Raw genomic sequence first — 20,870 nt, 5'->3', positions numbered from 1 at the left:
TCCTGTAGTTAGGCAGCGGTGAGCTGGCTGTCAATCAGCATGACTCCCTGTTCTTTCCAATGTAGAAAAGTACTTAGCCTCTTTGTGAGCTTGAAATGGCTGATAACAGAAAACAATTGATTGCATTTAGCTGCATAGCAAATTCAGATAAGAGCGACTTTAGGATCAAGATTCACCATGGGAAGAGCACAGTCCTGTGGAGGCAATGTGGTGCCATGGGCATGTTCTGCAGGGAAACCTTGGATTCTGGGATTTTCATTGCCCTTATTTAGTATATAGATTGGCCATAATCACAACATTAGAATAGTTAAAGCTTTAATGCAGCTTATTATTTATTAATACTATATTTTGCTTGAAGGCAGTAACAATGGATTTACATAGTAGAGAATATTCTAATGTGTCAATGGACATTGGGGTGGCAGCTTACTCACAAATAGCATGACGCTTATTTATTTCCCTGAAAGGCAAAATAGAAAACTGATCTAATGTGATAATGTGATTGTAGACTATTCTTTATGTGAAAGTAGAAATAAGGATCCATTAACTCGGTACCCACACAAGTCCATCAAAAATGATAATATATGCCTTTAGTATATTATGCACAATATGTTTTAGGACATAATTATAACTTTTAACATTTTTTTATTTAATTATTTGCATATGCACAGCAATCAGGCTTCAGGGATTAGCATTAGAACATGCTCTGTATAGCAAGATGCACTCAGACATGTCAGCTATGGTATAACTCAGAAGTGCTACAGTGTTGAATGCCAATACTGCAAGAACACATGGTGATACAATGGTGTATATGAGGTTTAGGGTAATTAAGGGTTCCTTTGCCTGCCACCCTCTGTAATGTACTTATGTTGTCCTATGAGCTGTCAGTTCTCAGGGTCCATAGAAGATCTGGTCCTTGAGGTGTTGGACGGCAGGTCCTCCTCATAAAACACCCTAAAATAAACCTTACTGGTTCTTCTTGTCATCAGGGGGAAAATAGGGAGGTGGAGGAGGAAGGTCCTGCAAGAGAACAAACAAGAATCCTATAAGTTCATTGTTGTAACTTTACTGACCCAACAAGAACATTAGTAGTCAGAGGTATCATATTCATGGCCTCACTGTATGCACAATTATTAAGCAACTGTGTATTTTGAACCATATTATTTTTGTGCAGATTTTCCAAATACGAGCTTTATAAACTTGAATGGTTATTGGAAGAAGCAGATCAGGTGATGTATATTTGAGCAATAAGGAGGGTGAGGCCCAAAGCTACCGCACTCTTTATCAAGATGTGCAGAATTATTAGGCAGTTTGTTTTCCGCAGGCAAAATGGGCCAAAAAGAAATGTAAGGATATGACAAATTAATTTTTAAACTCCATAGTCCACTAACCTGAGATAACCTGATTTAATATAAATTTCTACATAATGTGTATTACACCCCAGCTAGACTTAAAAAACAACTTATGATCTCAAATAGCGATATCTGTTTTCCATGTAAATCAGAATATGGCACCTTCCTTCATGCCGTGTGGTCATGTGACAAAGTTTTGTAATTCTGGTCTTCTCTCCTCCTTTTTCGTAGCGTTCTTTCCCCTCAGCTATACCTATAATCTTGTCTTTCCTTTTGTGTGAGGAAAGTCTTAATAATGCAATGGAATTCTCCAGACACTCCCACTGTACACCAATGGTTACAGCTAGTAAACCTTTATGTTCCCCATTATAAGATTCTATACATGATGCTTTCATGTTTCGTATCCTGGTGGTATGTGTGTGCTATGGACTAGGTGGAAGCTGTAAATTATTCTGCAATCAAATATGCACCTTAGCTTTCTTGTTTCAGTATATGGTACACACCTATAAATGCTGTACTTATAGTCATCAAACACACACGTCAAAAGGCACGTAGAAAGGTTAACTACTAGAGTTAGGGACCATCCTGATTGGGTACATCTTGTCACAGTGGGATAGCTTTTATGCTTTTTTTATTTTATAGAAAAAATGTCAAATAAGTACTCTATGTTTTTACATGTACTACTATTTACTTATCTACTGCAGGGCATACATTCATTGTTTATATTCTAGTTTATTATTGTTGGTATATCAATAGGCTCAATTTTATAAACCCTTTTGGGTCTATTCCCACCTTTACATGCAGCATCAACTACGCATTGAAAGACTTACCGGTGGCATGTAAAGATGTGGAGGGTTGGGCTGACTGTTGTAAGCACTGGCAGCCGCTTCTGCCGCCTTGGCCTCAGCTAGATAACGAAGCAAAAGCACATATAAGATTCAGAAAAAGAGAATGTGTTATTCTAATCATTACGTTGTTAATATACATAGAGCATCTATACTTGTGTCAATCACACTTTCTCACGCTGCTTGCCTCCCATTCTCCATCCCTTCCTCTTGGTGCCATCATCTTCCTTGTGTCTTTCTAAGTACAATGGTCCCAGGGAGTTTTTCTGATGGCAGCACTTCCCTGCCTCACTTCCACCACTGGCCTTATCACAACACAATGGGGTCGCACTTCTTTTGGGTGTACCTCACCACTTGCCGCCTCACAGTTGCTGCTTCCGTTCTACATAATACCCCAGGACCACAATATACCTACCTATACCCACATACTTCCTGTGTATGATTTACTTAAATGAGAGCTGCATACCTCCTATGTGTAATCTACCTACCTCTGTAGGAATTTTATATTTCTTACACATGACCTACTTACCTAATACCTACCTGTACATCTTTCTCTTTACTCACTCTGGTTCCCTGGTTGGGATACCTAACATCTTTCTTATTCTCTATCATCCATGGTTGTCCTCACGCTGTGCCCATTTCCAGTAGAAGTAATCCCTTTTCATATATACATCTTCTGTAATATGGCCACTGGACAGGTCCTTAAGGGGACATATGTATCATTGAGGTTGGTAGCTTCGGTCATGTAAAGGTACCGTCACATTAAGCGACGCTGCAGCGACAGCGTCAACGATGCCGATCGCTGCAGCGTCGCTGTTTGGTCGCTGGAGAGCTGTCACACAGACCGCTCTCCAGCGACCAACGATGCCGAGGTCCCCGGGTAGCCAGGGTAAACATCCGGTTGCTAAGCGCAGGGCCGCGCTTAGTAACCCGATGTTTACCCTGGTTACCAGCGTAAAAGTAAAAAAAACAAACAGTACATGCTCACCTGCGCGTCTCCCAGCGTCTGCTTCCTGACACTGACTGAGCTCCGGCCCTAACAGCACAGCGGTGACGTCACCGCTGTGCTTTCACTTTCACTTTAGGGCCGGATCTCAGTCAGAGCAGGAAGCAGACGCTGGGAGACGCGCAGGTGAGCATGTACTGTTTGTTTTTTTTACTTTTACGCTGGTAACCAGGGTAAACATCGGGTTACTAAGCGCGGCCCTGCGCTTAGTAACCCGATGTTTACCCTGGTTACCAGTGTAAAACATCACTGGTATCGTTGCTTTTGGTGTCAAACACAACGATACACGGCGATCGGACGACCAAATAAAGTTCTGGACTTTATTCAGCGACCAGCGACATCACAGCAGGATCCTGATCGCTGCTGCGTGTCAAACTAAACGATATCGCTAGCCAGGACGCTGCAACGTCACGGATCGCTAGCGATATCGTTTAGTATGACGGTACCTTAAGTCTGAGAAAACAGACTCCAGCACGTATAGTGTTGAGAGAGTTAATAGAGCGTATCAGGGACAGGTTTATGAGCAAAGAGATTGGTGGGACTGGATGATTACATGTCCCCACCCCGGGGACGTGGTAAATCAGATAAAATGGAGACTAGTTGTCTCATTCAGTGTCTGGAGGTGTGTAGACCTCCGGTGTGTTTGTCTTTTCTAAGGACTTAAAAACGGGACGCTAATCCAAACGGGTGAACCAGCAATATTGTATTGACTATTCACTTTGTATTTTCACTTTGTGCCGGAAAAGGCTGTTTTGTTTGGTTTCCTCAGTGGTTTATGAAGTCTTAATAAACCAGCCTGGACATTTTACTGAAACCGCTTTCTGGGCCTAAATCAAACACAACCGAGTGAGTAGAAACCCTACACTACCAATAAGAAACCCTACACTACCAATACATCTTGTTTTCTATCCTTTCCAGCGACATTGGGATAAAGATCCTGGAGGAGTCTAAATTTCTAATGTATCTCTGCCGCACATCTCTCAGTACCTTTGGCTAAGTTTGCACATGTCTGTCTTTAATGAAAATAAAGTAGTTTGCATCACCCCTTTTTGAGAAAGCGACCGCGAAACGTGCGTCAAGGGGGTGGTGTGTGGAGCGTGGTGAGACATCTCAGACCTAATGGGTAAGCTGCTTTATATGATATGAGGTGATGAGTCCTGTAGGCACTATGGCACTTTAGCTAGTGATATAACCTGCACTGTTGCAACTTTTTTTTTTTTTTTTTTTTTTTTTTTTTTTTTTTCATACTATGGCTCCCACAATAGCAGTCCTTGTGATATGATGTGATAGGTGTTGTCATCCGCTCCGCCACTATTATAGTGTTTCCTCCTCCACTAATCCTGTTATTTATATGTATTGTATTTATATTTGATTACTCAGTTTGAATTATATATTTTGATAATATAAATAATATTATACAATTTTTAAATAAAATGCGTATTGGGACTTGTATACTCCGTTCTGTTGTTTTGTCTTAATAAACCAGCCTGGACATTTTACTGAAACCGCTTTCTGGGCCTAAATCAAACACAACCGAGTGAGTAGAAACCCTACACTACCAATAAGAAACCCTACACTACCAATACATCTTGTTTTCTATCCTTTCCAGCGACATTGGGATAAAGATCCTGGAGGAGTCTAAATTTCTAATGTATCTCTGCCGCACATCTCTCAGTACCTTTGGCTAAGTTTGCACATGTCTGTCTTTAATGAAAATAAAGTAGTTTGCATCACCTGAAACAAAAGTGTGCAGTGAATTTCTCCTGCCTCTGTTCACTCGGTGTCAATACACACCCCCCCAGATGAGGGGCATAACACTACAGGATCAGGAAGGCTGTTTGTCTGCTGGATGATGGCGTCTACCATCACTTGCAGTGTCCCAACAGTTCTCCCTCTTTCCTGGCACCAGGTATGACTTCTGTCTTTTTTTGTTCTCTCTGCCCTCTCTCTGTCTCATCATGTCTGAGCCCAGAGAAGATAACGCATCCAAGCCTGCCTAGCCTATACCAGTTACCCATTATGCCTGTGCCTCAGGGAAGTGCAAATTTCCACTGGGCCAAACTGAAGCAGAATATGCTGCTTGCACCTGCCCGTTTCCTCTGTCAATGCACACTTCAGTAGCCCTTCCTCAATAGGAGACGGGTTAACCAAGTGCAATACCCACATATGACCCTGCAACTCAAAGGCTACTCTGACCACCTTCTAGAGTGAGTCAGACCCACTAGCTGATCCCTCACAGATGTTTGAAGTACTGCAGATGACCCTGCTTACCAGATATGACTCTGACTTTGTCTCAGAAAGAGTGAGACCCACCAGTGGAGATCTTTGCGTTGGGCGTATCCCGCAGGTGACTCTGCAATCCAGAGGCTACTTGGACTAGCTTCTAAATTGAGTTGGAACTGCATCATTAGACCTCACAACCAACCGTATTCCACATGTGACCCTCACAGCCCGAATGCTATTTTGACCACCTCTCACAATAGGTACGTGGCTCATAACAAAAGCTATCCACATGGCACTTTGACCTCTTCCCTGGGTGAGTCAGACCCCTAAGACAATTCTCTCTATTGAGAGCTTCACACAAATGATCTAAAGGCCCACTGAGCACTTCCGTCAAGAAAGTCAGAACCATCAACGGATGCCGCTCTAAAGGGCATGTCACGCTGGAAATCCAGACAGTGCAGTTGTACCTTCTGTTGCTCTGACCACTTTCCACAATGCTTTAGACCAAAAAACACAGTTCGTTTATATGGGTGTATCGTTCATGTGAGCCAGACAGTACCCTTAATTATCTCCTGAATGAGTCAGAACAACTAGGTCAGTCCTCTTAGCAGTTCATACTGTAAGAGTGGCTAGGACTGTGCCTTCTCTTAAGGGTAGATCATGGTAGAGGACTAGACGCTATTCTGACCACTTCCCATCAGACCATCAAATTCCTTACTCAGTCTGGTAGATCACTCATGGTACTCTACCACTCTCTCTCAGAAGGATCAGTTTATCAGGGTATTTCATGTCCGCAAGCAGACACTTTCCATCCAGGGTATCAAAGAAGTAAGAAGTAAACCAGTCTTTACTCTGACCACTCTCCAGAGTGAGTCAGAACAGCACACTGAGACATCTCATCATGGTGTATCATGGAAGCAGACCAGGCAGTGCTCTTTCCACATGCCTTGGTTAGATGGTACAACCAAGCGAGATCCCTCGCAGATGTATCACAATAGCAGACCAGATAGAACTCTGATCTTTTCCCTGAGCGAGTCAGACTATTGGGTATAAACTCCTCAGCTGGAGATAGCAAGCGACTGATCTTGAGTATTGCATATTGCACAGGCAAACCAGTCATTACTCTGACCATTTTTCTCAAGGAGTAAGCACAACAAGCGAAGCCCTTTTGCAGGGCTCATCAAGTACACCATCCAGTTAGCAATGACCAGAGTGAGTCAGACCATCTAGCAGATACCGATTTGTAGGTTACTTTGCACAAATGACCAGAGGGTTCTTTAGCCTCGTCCTATGAGACCCATCAGGAGGGCTTACTTCACAGGCTCTGGAAGTGGTCTCTGGCCATTTCCTTGAGTGAGTCAGGCCTACCAACAGACCTCTAGGTTTGGCCAAGCTGCAGGACTTCTGTACACTTCTATAGCTTCCAGACAGAATATTTTCCTCTGAAGAGACCTCTCAGCTTAATGTATCTTTCAAGTAGGCCAGGTAGCCTTGCTCCAGTTTTTTTGTGATGGAGAAAGATAGTTCTCTTTTGATTTGTGAGTCTGACCTTTAGCAAGGAACTTTCATCTAATTCAAGAGGCAGGGGCAAATGCCTCACTCAGTTAGTATTATTTACCTTTCAGTGAAGGATGCAGGTAGGTCACTCTTTCGGGCTTGTACAACCAGTAAAATTCCTGTGTTCACTGCAACTTAAACCATAGATCAAATACACCGGAACTGACTCTCCAGAATCCTTTAACCTATCTCACCTTCTAACTAGTGGGATTCATTTTTAAAGGAGTCCCCAGAACCTCTGCCCTTGTAGATTAATCATCCCTTGGTAGGGCACTACTTTAGAGATATTGAGCGTCTGATGAAATCTCCCCTTGATGTATCTAGCACAGTGCTTTGGTTCAGCCCTCATGCTAGATCGATCTCCAAGGCAATCTCGGACTTATCCTAGTGTTTTGTTTCCTACAGTCCTGGACAGTTTGATTAGAGAATACTAGTGTTTCCATCTTCTCACCTCTATTGGGGAGTACTCTTCCCATGTTGTTTTCCTATTTTTAATTTTGCATTCTGTTCTTTAGCCAAGGTTGGCTTCTAGGTGTCAGGTCTCTGTCTTAGCTGTCCTTTTCCATGGGTACCAGACTTCAAAGCCTCAGATCAAAACATTTCTGTGGGACCTCAATCTGGTCTTGGAACATTCATTTGGTCCTCTCCTTTTGATTCAATCAAAGTACATTTCTCTGCTACGGCTTCCTGGTAAGGTGATCTCTCCCATCAGGTGAGGCTCCTAACGATGGTTCACACCTGGGTCCCTCCTTCACAGGGACAGCGGTCTTGCGTCCAACACTACCCTTTCTCCCATGTTCGTTCTCCGCCTTTAACCTTAATTAGGAGATTGCTTTCCTTCCTTCAGGCATGTCTCTCATTTTCCTGAAAGGTCTTACACAATGTAACACGGTCAGAGCTGTGCAGCTCTACCTATCTCTCAGAGCTCTGTTCAGACAGACATTTCAGGTGCCTCATTAGTCATTCTTGTATGCCCTTGCTGAGGTAGTGCTTCAGTTTCCATCTCACAGGCAAGCAGTGTAGGGGGAGCGGCAGTACAGAAGAGCTGGCAACACTGCAATTGTGTTTGCAATGAGAAAAGGTGAAGCTCTGCTGTACTGAGTTAGCTATAATCTGTCTGGCACAGCTTTGCAGCAGAGTGGCCAGCACTACGAGATGACAAGTGCTGATGCAAATGTGTTTGTAATGAGACAAAATTCACTTCTGTTGTATTGTGTTAGCGCTGCTGTATTGTGTTAGCTCTGATTTCACTGCAGAGCTGTGGGTGATTATGAGAACAGACTGTCAGTCATTACATGTCTCTCACTGGTAACACCCCTTTCATTCTGTAGGCAGATGATCTATGTCCAACCTCTTAACAGCTCATTTACATATGATAAAAATGTGTAGTTTTCTGGTAAAAGACATAGTATGAAAGATATCAAGGTATCATTTTATTCATCTTTCTATGACATACATGCTAATTTAGACGGCTTAAGAGGGTTGATCCTACCGACAGATTCTCTTTAGGTATAAGTCTTCTTAATACAATTGTTTCTTTGTTATTTGTTACTTATAATAAAAGTGGCTGAAAAGGCATGCATTTTTACATCAGTTTTACAGTTTAGAAAACTGTTCCTAACATTGTTTCTGTGGAAAATTGCAATATATTTTCTCAGATGGTTTTCCTACAGTGACTTAGTGTCAAAAATGGAAAGAAAACAACATGTGGACTCCTACCTGCTGGAGTAGGAGGCAGATCAGGAGCAGAAGCAACGGGTGGTCCCATGGGTCCTGGGTAAGGAGGAGGAGGGGGATGCATGTATGCTAGATCACTGTCTTGCATTGATGGCCCGGGGTAAAAATCTGTAAAATAATTCAGGAAATAGATGAGTACATACTGTGCTAATGTGTAATGTAAGAAAGTGAAAACACATTTTTCCTTTTCTCCAATGAAAGCAGAGTTTAATTAGAATGTATTTGCTTTAAAATGAGGTAAATGCATGCCATTGCATGGTCCTATTATTTCCTTCTTCATGTATGGTAACAGGTCAACTTTTTGTTGAATTTATCTGAATATGCTGTTAAAATATTCTAATAAGGGCTGTCCCACACGTCCAGATAATTCCGGTACCGGAATAAATCGGTACCGGAGTTATCCGTGTCCGTGTGCCTGGGAACTCACGGAGGCCATACCTGCGGCACACGTGTGCCGCCCGTATGGCGAGTGGGTACCACACGGAGCGTGTGGTACCCACTCTGCATGGTGCTGAAGCTGCTGAAGCTGCGATTCATATCCTCTCTGCAGTAACGTTTGCTGCAGAGAAAATATGAAGAATAGTGTTAAAAATAAAGATTTAGGTGTCCGCCGCCCCCCCACCCCCTGTGCGCCCCCCCGCTGGTCAGAAAATACTTACCCGGGTCCCCCGTCGGCTGTCGCTCCTTCTTGGTCTTGCCGCGGCTTCTCCTGCATGCGGTCACGTGGGCCCGATCATTTACAGTCATGAATATGTGGCTCCACCTCCATAGGGGCGGAGCCGACTATTCATGATTGTAATTGATCGGCCCCACGTGACCGCATACAGTAGGAGGCGCGGCCAGACCAGGAAGGAGCGACAGCCGACGGGGGACCCGGATAAGTATTTTCTGACCAGCGGGGGGGCGCACAGGGGGTGGGAGGGCGGCGGACACCTAAATCTTTATTTTTAACACTATTCTTCATATTTTCTCTATAGCAAACGCTGCTACAGGGAAGATATGAATACCGGCTTCAGCACCATGTGGGGGGGACAGCGCTTACTGTAGCGCTGTCTCCGGCACGCACACGGACCCCAGACGGAGAATGTCCGTGTGAGGTCCGTGTTTTACGCGGACCCATTGACTCTGTTGGGTCCGTGTAAAACGTGCGCTCCCACGAACACTGACATGTCTCCGTGTTTGGCACACGGAGACACGGTCCGCACACGGTCCGCAAAAAATCAATGACATCTGAACAGATGCATTGATTTTTATGGGTCTACGTGTGTTAGTGTCTCCGGTACGTGAGGAAACTGTCACCTCACGTACCGGAGCCACTGACGTGTGAAACCGGCCTAATACGCACAATATCATAGTATATTGCACAATCACAGAACTTGGCTTAGAAGATCCGGCAGTCAACTATTTTTTTTCTAAATTCCAAAAAGGTCACTTTTTTTATTTCTGCACTAATTTCAGATTTCTCCTCGTTCTATGGAAAATGTAGAGAACACCGGCAAAAATTCCAGAATAAAGAAGTATCGCAAGAACAGAGCTTCTTGTCGCAAGGTATTTATTCTACTTGCAAAAAAATACATTAAAGTGGTTCTTTGTGGCCAATTTTTTTCTTACTTAAATGAGTGTACTTGGTGATAAAAATCATTTTTGAAATTGGGTTTCATTAAACATTTTACACCGTTTGCCTCCTATAGCCGCTGTATTATATTGTCGATTTCTGGCTGCAGAATGAGTTATTGGGGTGGGCCACATTATTTCGATTTTATTAGATGTGTTGGGGACATGATTATGTGGCACTTACTAATATACTGTATAGGTATGCCAGGTTCTCATCCTGCTCTTGTTAGCGTAGATCTCCTCACAGACTGCACAGCTCTCCTGTCCATAAAATGACTGCTGGTGGAGGACCATGTGACCAGACCTGTGCATCAGTCTTGTCCAATTGAAAACCTCCCATGAGAAAACGGCTTTTCTATTGGAGAAGACTGAGCACAGGTCTGCTCACATGCTCCTCCACTAGCAGTCATTTTATGGACAGGAGAGCTACATTAACAAGAGCCGGAGAAGAACCGGTCATACTTATATAATAGTAAGTGTCACAAAATTATATCCCCAACACATCTGTTAGAATAAAGATAATGTGACCAAACCTGGTAACTCATTCTGTAGCCGTTAAAAGATAGCGTAATACAGTGTTTATAATAGGCAAATGTTATGAAACACAATAGCTAAAATTATTTTAAACCCCAATTGCATCCATTTAAGGCTACGTTCACATTTGCGTTGTGCGCCGCAGCGTCGGCGACGCAACGCACACAAAAACGCAGCAAAACGCACGCTAAAACGCTGCGTTTTGCGACGCATGCGTCCTTTTTGGCTGAAAGTTGGACGCAAAAAAAATGCAACTTGTTGCGTTCTCTGCGCCCAACGCTTGCGGCCATGCGTCGCAAAACGCAGCACAACGCATGTCCATGCGCCCCCATGTTAAATATAGGGGCGCATGACGCATGCGGCGACGCTGCGGCGCCGAACGCTAATGTGAACATAGACTAAGTGAGAAAAAAAATAAGCCAAAGATAGACATTTTAAAACAACTTTAAAAATATAAAATTGAGTTTCACCAACTTCGGCTTCATCAAGGGCTAGGCTACCTAATTAGTTTCCTATCACTTATACCCATTGTGATGCATTGACCCCTGTGGCAGCTAGGGGGCGGCGCTGTGTGTGCTCCTCGGGATATGCATGGAGGCGTATCTGTTGTTATAATGGTGGTGAAACAGTAACTGGCAGAATTATAAGTGGCCGATATGTGTCGCAGAGGGAGTCTGCGTGGTAAGTCTGATATAATGTTGTTGTTCTGGGACCTGTAGTCCCACAAGTGTTTGTATAGTTGTGAAGGAAGACTTACTAGGCTAGTTATGAGAGATAGGCGGGTCAAACTAGCCACACACACACACTCCCACCTGTGGGAGTGGTTACAGCTTCATAATGTGACCAGGGTGTGGGTCAAATGGCTCGCTGACTGTGGACCTGAATGGTCTATGCTGGAAGGTCCTGGAGAGCCTTTGTGTTGGGAGTGTCGTCTCCGTAAAGAGCACATGGTGGGGCTTTGGACTTGGTGGCCTGGCGTGTTGGACAGACGTCCTGAATAGCACCCGGACAGGTCACATGCCTGTGTGTTGGACGGTCCCTGGTAGGGACGGACGTCCTGAATAGCGCACAGTAACCTGTGTTGGAAGACCTGGGAGTAGGCTTCCTGAAGAGCACAACCTGTGTTGGATGTCCTGGGAGTAGGAGTCCTGAAGAGCACATCCTGAATAGTGCAGAGTAAGACTATGGTCCTGGACGGTCTGTGTTGGAAGCTCCTGTGAGTGGAGTCTTCCTGGAGCACCTGAGAGACTGTGGACCTGGATGGTCTGTGTTGGGGAAGCTACCGTCCTTCGGTGGCTCTGGACTGACTGATGTGTGCCGGCCAGGCAAGATGGTGAACCCCGTAAGGCAGTTTCCCCAGGAGAGAGGATTGACGAGGAGTCAGCAGGTGGAGCAGGAGCTGTTGGTGCTTGTGATAGTCTATGAACTATGTGGTCTCCCACGGTAACTGAATGAAGTGATAGGTCCAGCGTGTTTAGTGTCTGTGAGCTAAAGCTGCAACTTAATGTCACTGGTTTGTGCCTATTGTGTTGGATGAAGTGTAATGAACTGTGCATAACCCGGTTCATGATGCCATAATAAACCGTATAGACTGTGTTTAAGTGAAAAACGTGCCCGTGTGCTTGAATTCTGTGCCAAGTGAGTGTCCCCAAGACATGTGGGAAGCACAATCTTACACCATATGCTGTGTCCATCCAAAATGAATAGTTAATACATAGACATTAAAGGGAACCTGTCACCCCCAAAATCGAAGGTGAGCTAAGCCCACCGGCATCAGGGGCTTATGTACAGCATTCTGTAATGCTGTAGATAAGGCCCCGATGTAACCTGAAAGAGAAGAAAAAGAGGTTATATTATACTCACCTGGGGGGGCGGTCCGGTCCAGTGCCTCCCATCTTCTTACGATGACGTCCTCTTCTTGTCTTCACGCTCCGATGCAGGCGTACTGATTTGCCCTATTGAGGGCAGAGCAAAGTACTGCAGTGCGCAGGTCCTGGGAAAGGTCAGAGAGGCCAACAGGGCAGACAAAGTACGCCTGAGCCGGAGCCGCAGCGTGAAGACAAGAAGAGGACGTCATCCTATGAAGATGGGAGGCCCCGGACCTGACCGCGACACCCATCGGACCGGACCGCCCCCGCGTGAGTATAATCTAACCTCTTTTTCTCATCTTTTAGGATACATCGGGGGCTTATCTACAACATTCCAGAATGCTGTAGATAAGCCCCTGATGCCGGTGGGCTTAACTCACCTTCGATTTTGGGGGTGACAGGTTCCCTTTAAAAAAAAATCTCAAAATCACATTTTCATTAAATTACAACTGTTTTGCATGAATCTTTACACTGAGAACACAATTGCCTCCCCAAAAAATCTGAACCATTGGATAAAATGGCAGTAACATGGAAGATGTTGACTATTTGCAGCGTTTTATCAGTGTTTTTTCATGTGTAAAAAAAAAAAATTTCTGAAATGTGATTTGTGAAATCACACTTGCTGTTTTTTTTGCTTCCCTTGCGGATTTTAATCAATGTGTTTTGTCAACGCTTTTTATGTTTTTGCAATGTTTTTCACCCATCCAAATAAATGCATAAAAAAACCTAAGTAAAACATGTAAACTACTCCAGATTTGTTTTATAAATTATATATATTTTTTCAGTTTATTAGTCAATTTTTGCCATATGACCCATTCGATGAGGAAATCAATTTTGTGTGGCCATAATCTGTTGTTTTGAGCTTTTCATTCCTTTGGAGCACCACTGGGATAGCGTTTTCTTACTGCCATCTTAACCAATAGTTTAGAGTTATTTTGTTTTTTTTGCAGATTTACATTCACACAGTTGTAATGTAAAAAAAATATAATTTGAAGAGATGTTTTTATATTTATGTTTTAATTATTCATTTGAGTTGGACACAGACATTTGGTATAAATGGTGCAAAGGGTGATTAACTACCATGCCAAAGATGAAGCCGAAGTTGGTGAAACGGGAACCAGGCTTGCTTTGATCTTTAAGCTATTTTTAACATATTTTTGTAAGTGAAATAAATACCTTGCAGGACAATCTTTTCTTTTTTGGCTTGCGCATTAATTTGATTCTGCGGAGAGGCGCAGAAAAGCCACACCTGTATATATAGCACTATAGTCTGCATAACCAATGCTTAATCAATGCTTTTGAGTCCGATCATATGATCACCATTAATCAGAAGTTCCACACAATCCTTTTCAAACAGGAAAATACCTTCAAATTTAAAGGGGTTATCCAAGATTACTAAAAAGAATGTTTCTATTTTTAAAGAAACCGTAAGCAGTAATTGTTACCTGTAGGAGGTGGGGGGAATGGATAACCAGATGGAGGAGGATAGATCCCATTAGCTGCAGGTGGTGGATAGGCATAGCCCCCATTAGGCATATATGGAAAAGAATCAGCTGGTGGTCCCCCTCTTGAAGCTAGGGACATAAGATTAAGGACAAAAGGTTAGGGTGCCATAGTTACTGGGATGCTCTCAATCCTGACACCTCTAATGGTGCAACGTCATGGGGACAATAAAGAACTGGACAGAGTGAAATCCACCTTTCTGATTTCTGTTCCCCTCTAGCTGCAAACATGGAGAGGCAGTCTGGTACTTACCACAGATAGTTAATCGATCCCAAAAAATCCCATGTCTATGTAATTCTCAATGATGAGTTGTTGGATTTTTACACAAAAATAGAAGTGCTGCTGCTCTAATTAATTTTCAATAATGATGCTAGAACAAATTTGCACATATAGTTATTCTAAAACTACTAGAAATAAGCCAGTAATGGCATGGATGTGGTTTCCCTGTTGTTACTGATGCTTACTAACATATTCATTTTCTAGGTGAGTGTTGCTTACCTTGTGCCGCCATTTGCAGCATCTGCTGGCCAAACTCAATAGCTCCCCCAGCAGGAAAAATTAGTTTGAATGTTGCAGCGCCTTCCCAGCCGCCTATAAATGAAGCACGGAAAGAATTCAGTACTGAGTACACCTGCCTGTAAACTGAATTACACAACTCTGGAGTGGAGAAATGCTAGTGGTATGGATGTATAGGTCAGAGAGCAAGAAAAATGAGAGTAATCTGATGGACCGTGCTGAGAAATAGAGCTTAGAAGTAACATGCAAATTAGCGTCAAAGGGCATTCGGGGTGTGTTATTGTACCTGTGATATGTCTGCACAGCAAAGGAAAAACATAGTCAGTCACAGTATGCATCTTACCTCCAGGCTCTGCTCTTACGGCGCCCTTGATAAAATTGGCTCCAAAGACAGGCTGCTTGATTTCACAATCTTTCATCAGATAGAATGGCATCATGAATGATTGCATTGGGTCCCTTCCTTTAGCCGAAAATATCACCTGCAAGTTTAATGGGAACTTTATATCTACGGATGAAGTTCTTACAGTTTGTTTAGAAATAAACCAATACACGAGAATATTACCGAAAATATTAGAACAGTATATAGTGTATATATACCAAATTAACAAAGGGATTGCCATTGACAATGAATGGAGCGGTGGTGTTCCATTCAAACTGGCACACCAGAGCCCTGTTCTTAGGATTTGGGGAAGTCACAGTGATGAGACCCCCAGTCATCAGAAAGTTAGATTTTATTATGTGGATAGGTGATACCTTTCATTTAAGGTACAAACCCTTTAATTTAGGGTATGAACCTTTCTGCATGCCTGTAGTACTGCATGACCTCATGCATTGTGATGCAGAGCATTGCCATCAATCTCTAAAAATTAAACATTAACCACTTACTCTATAGGGTGTCAGCATTACTCTTCCCTTCTTGGTCCCACGAAAAATGTCAGGTGTATTCTCCATGTCAGTGAATGCCAACTCCACATGTTCATAAGACATCAGGACACTGGAAGAAAAGCAGTGAACATTTCCAAAAAATGCAATAGATTACAGCAAAAAAAATTTAAAAATCACTAGTTGGACAGTATTTAGTTTTGGGTTTTTTTGCTTAACCGCTCCCCCTACCTTTATTTTGCTTGAGACTGGGGCAACAGTGAAAGAGGTTTTGTCAGTGACATGTTGTGTGGCCAAAGATTGCAATATCTGGATGATGCATCGCACAAAAATGAACGTGGTCATATTGTTATCTCTTGGGTATTGCGTGACATTGTTGTGTCATGCAATCCCTGAAGCCAATCAGCACTGGCTTCACTCTCCCCCTCCTTCTGACAAATCATCCAGAGGAATTGAGAGCCGCTCTTGACCTCTCAACTCCTCCAGATGTCTATTACGTCTGTAGGAGAGGAGAATGAAGCCAGTGCTGATTGGCCACAGGGATTGCATGACATAAGAACGACAATGGCACTGGAGGACAGTATAAGTATTATTATTTTACTGGGGAGAAACACAGGGATTCAGAAGGGGTCGTTTGAATCATGAACTACCCCTTTAATTTCAGAGCAGCATAATATAGGGCAAGTAAGCCTGATTCCAGGGATGTGTCACTTACTAATAATTCAACAGTTGTCCAAAAATATCCTAGCTGGCATGTCACATAGATATTCAACAACAACAACAAAGACTGGTCAGATATACTAGTCATAGGCAGAGATCCAAATGATATTAAAAACTTAAAGCTTTATTAATGATATATAAAAAGGTTTAAGACAAATAGACAGAAGGTGTACCCTGTAGGGGGAACTCTGGTGCCATCCTGCACAAAGGAATAAAGACTGTACAATAAATAGCCAGGTGTGGTATCAAAAAGTCACATGTTCTGCTAGCAGGTACATAAATGACATGAATCAATCAAGTAAATCCCAAAAATGGATAACTTATAAGTACTGAGGCAAATAGATAGATACAGAAGATGGAGAGGCCCACTGAAAATACCCATAGAGGGTAAATGCGCATAAATGCATAAATCAAAACACCGAATCATATGTAAACGGTCATATTACCTTACAACTCATGGCCACAATGAAGGCAGGATGGTCCAGATGTTTCCCCTCACCCCGACGCGCGTTTCGCCCTTAGTGTTTTATGTTTTTTGTTTTTTTTCAAAACATATCTCCTAGGAAGAATCAATAGCGAAACGCGCGTTGGGGCTCTGGACTGCCCCTCAGGTTGTGCACTTTAGCTATCCCTACCTGTATTTTTGCTATTTATTTATCCATCCAGCACACCTTTCTCACAGGCAATATACCATCTCAATATATACTATAAGCCTTAGGGCTTACATATGAACTTTGTACTATCAGTGCTTTTCTATATTTTGTTGCTATATATACTTAATGCACTTTAAACAAAATACTACACCCATAGTCAATTCTGCATACGTTAGTGGGTCACATACTTTATAATGCACTATGCCATACATATGACCCACTGATGTAACACTAGTCAAGCACCTTAATAAGTATAGTCATACATACCCTTTGTGCCTCTCTCTAATGTTAGCATTTATATAGCTTGCATCTGTGAAGCTTACCCTATGTGATATGAATTGAGCAGTATGAATACCATATGGGATTTGACCCCTAAATGACTTAAGGGCTTTATATGTGAACTTTCTCTAACAGGACCAGTACACACCTGTTGCTTGTAGTATATTTTATACTTGTATCTCTATTGAAAAAGATGTTTAATCATGTTGTGTGTTTAATAAAGATGTAATGTTTTTCAATACTTGGCATTGACTTCCCTCTATCTGTAGGATTCTATACAAAAACAGTAATAGTTTATTTTTTTCTCAATTAACAAAATACAAGACATACAAATTGAAAAGAGAAATGTGAATCAATTCAATATTTGGTGTGACCGCCCTTTACCGTCAAAGCAGCATCAGTTCTACCAGGTACAGGTGCACACAGTTTTCTACCAACAGATCATGTGCGGTCCGAGCACGCTCTAATTTGCACCGACATCTGAAGCAGCCCTAAATGGTGCGGTCAATGCTGAGAAATACAGGCAGATGCTTATGCATCATGCAATACCATCAGGGAGGTTCCAAATGTATTCTGTAGCAGGAAAACGACCCCAAACATCCAGCCAATGTCATTGAGAACTAACTTCAGCAAACAAGTCCTGGAAGAGATAATGTGGTCCCGCAGGGCCTTGATCTCAACAATATCGCATCTGTCTGGGATTACATGAAGAGACAGAAGGATTAGCACAAGCCTACATCCACAGAAGATCTGTGGTTAGTTCTCCAGGATGTTTGGAACAACCTCCCTGCTGAGATCCTTCAATCACTGGGTGCAAATGTATCTAGAAGAACTGATGCTGCTCTGAAGACATAGGGCGGTCACACCAAATACTGATGTGATGTAGATTCCTCATCTGTTCATGAAGACTCTCGTAGGGAAGAGTTGAGGACCCGATCCTCCCCATCAGCTAAAATTATTAGATTTACATATAGGGAAGAGAGGTCCAGGTCTCATGAAAGGAGCAGGAACAAAGAAACAATGCCAGATATAGGAGAACAGCTGCATTTGCGCCAGGTAAAAAACAACATTTTAATGCTATAGTCACATAGCTATCATTCTAGAGAATCTGGCCGATTATGTTAATGACCCACTGGTAAGACTCTGATCCGATTTTGATGTGAGTGTCCGCTTAGTGTGATCCGATTCTCTAGTATCAGAGAACCATAGCACAAGTGTGGAGAAGATGGAGAACAACATTTCTCCATTCTGTGAGATCACTGAAATCGGACTGCACTCAGATGTCATCCAAGTGCAGTCCAATGACTTCCACGCAGTCATTGACTTGATGCATGACATCTAGTGTTGAGCGAATGTGCTCGGATAACGTCTTATCCGCGTACTCGGGTGTTATCCAAGCATCTGGGAGTGCTCGTATATTATGTTCGAGTCCCTGTTGCTGCATGATACGCGGCTATTAGACAGCTGGAACACATGTGGGGATTGCCTGTTTGTTAGGGACTCCCTGCATGTGTTGAGGCTGTCTAATAGCCACAAATCATGCAGCCGCAGGGACTCAAGCATAATATCCGAGCACTCCCAGATGCTTGGATAACACCCGAGTACGCGGATGAGACGTTATCCGAGCACATTCGCTCATCATTAGTGCCATCCAGTTTGTGCTATAAATTGCAGCATGTTGCGATTTTTTATCTTGCGTCAAATCAGTGTGAGAAAAAGAAAGTCATTTAATCCCTTAAAAACATCAGTTACTTATTCAAATATGTGAAAATGGGCTGTTTGCCCACTTTGATGCAAGTTCTGGTGCCCAGAAGCCATTTGGGCCAGGCTGGAGGGACCTGGTTGTGATGTGGGGCGCCCTGTGTTCTATATGTCTGCAGTGTGAGATCAGTGGCCCAAAGTCATTTAACCTTTTCATTAACGCCCGTCGGTGCCCACTTTGATGGCCATTTTTGTGCCGAATAAGAAACTGCCGAATAAGAAACCAACTTCAGCCTCGTAGAGAAAACAGTGATTTTATGATAACTACAGCAAGAAGACCAGTAAGTGACACATTGCTGGAATCAGGGTCTCTGCCCCTACATCATGCTGCTGTCAGATTACATAGAAAAACCCTGTGATAGATTCCCCATACATAATGAGGCGGCGCTCTCCTCCGCCCCCAGGACTCGCTTTACATGTGGCACGTAGACTAGTAACAGATTCTGCCAACGTCATTGTAGGTAATCATGGCAGAGTCTGTGGATTTTCTTAACTTGGGCTGGACAATATGGCTGAAATTCAAGAAAATGTAAAAATCGTGTAACTGTATGATCCTGTGTAAACCAAAGTCTGCCCCAGATCTGACATCACCCCTATGTAAGGCATTACCTGCACGGCAGACAGGCTATGCGCGTCCCGATTGGCCGGTAGCCTCGTCAATCACTCCAAGCCACGCCCTTTCTGACATTTTGGTACTTAAGATGCTCCGCAGCTGGGCCGCAGCGCTCATAGTGTAGACAGTGAAGGATAATGGACGTGTGTGCGCACGAGCAGCGCTCACCCACCTCTCGCAATTGTTGACTATGACACCTCCGCCGTCCGTATGGTTTCTGTTCAGCGCCATGTTGCTGTCTTGCAGTAACTCACCACCCACACCTTGGATGCAGCCAATCAGCGTGCACAGCTGCGTGGTTACGTAGCAACGCTATAGCCCCACCTTTCTGCTTTCTACAGATACGTGAGCTTGTTATGTGATTGGCTCAGAGCAAGGAATCAATAACAGGAAGTGCCGGTGCACGTGTGTAATGGGCCGTGTCCAGTGCGGAACCTTGTATGTACAGTGTGGGGCCGTGTACAGTGCAGGGACGTCTATAATGCGGGGCCATCTGGCTGCTCACTGTCACCAATTCTAAGCAGTGTTACTGACATATATTGTATCCAATGAATGGTTGCCCCATGGCTTCTGTGAGCCCAACTTGCCACACACAAGTACACATTTCCATTTGAGGCTGTTTTAAATGGAAAGTGTCATCATTAAGACGACATACTGTATATTTAAATCATGTTTTTGTGCTAAATGTAATTACCAGGTGTTTTGTGCTTGTTACACAAATAAAGAGAATTTCTACTTGAAGCATTAATAGCGATTCTAAGCCGATAATTAAACACATCCACATAAAACACGCACACATTGTCACCAGCCTATGTAGGTGCATGATCAGAATGAACCTACATAGGCTGTAACCAAACAGCAACTCTTAATTTAAAGAAAAAAAAATTGTGGGCTTCCACGTTATTTTTCATAACAAGCTATAGGGAAAGCCGTCGCCTGAGAGATGATGTTAATATTCTGTTAAAGGGAACCTGTCACCCCCCCCCCTCAGGTGTTTGTAACTAAAAGAGCCACCTTGTGCAGCCCTAATGCTGCATTCTGACAAGGTGGCTCTTTTAGTTATGCTCCCTGCACACGCTGAAATAAATGCTTATAAAATGTGCCCCCTCATACTGTGAAATTGTCCCGGGGGCGGGTCTTTCCCCCCTAATCAGACGCAGCACAGCTGTCACTCTGGGCGCCACCTCCTCTTGCTTCATCAGCGTCCCTG

General features: G+C 43.3%; 1 protein-coding gene across 2 annotated transcripts; it reads right to left on the bottom strand.

Annotated features, from left to right (window-relative positions):
* Positions 1 to 302: 302 nt before the first annotated feature.
* WBP2 (WW domain binding protein 2) lies at positions 303 to 19,983 on the bottom strand. 2 transcript variants are annotated; one of them, XM_077251774.1, is made up of 8 exons: positions 19,833 to 19,983; positions 15,638 to 15,746; positions 15,096 to 15,231; positions 14,735 to 14,827; positions 14,179 to 14,307; positions 8,700 to 8,825; positions 2,180 to 2,256; positions 303 to 1,017 (listed from the first exon to the last, which is right to left on the bottom strand). In XM_077251774.1, exons 1-8 carry the CDS (start codon positions 19,889 to 19,891, stop codon positions 964 to 966), a joined length of 783 nt encoding a protein of 260 aa, XP_077107889.1. In that variant the 5' UTR covers positions 19,892 to 19,983; the 3' UTR covers positions 303 to 963. The 2 variants fall into 2 exon arrangements, with proteins under 2 accessions (XP_077107889.1, XP_077107890.1); XM_077251775.1 differs by lacking the exon at positions 19,833 to 19,983 and adding an exon at positions 19,657 to 19,784.
* Positions 19,984 to 20,870: the final 887 nt, after the last annotated feature.

This window comes from Ranitomeya variabilis, chromosome 4, assembly GCF_051348905.1.
Source record: "Ranitomeya variabilis isolate aRanVar5 chromosome 4, aRanVar5.hap1, whole genome shotgun sequence".
In the NCBI taxonomy this organism is placed as follows: domain Eukaryota; kingdom Metazoa; phylum Chordata; class Amphibia; order Anura; family Dendrobatidae; genus Ranitomeya; species Ranitomeya variabilis.
Note: the sequence above shows the minus strand (reverse complement) of the source record. Positions and strands in the feature narration are given on the sequence as shown.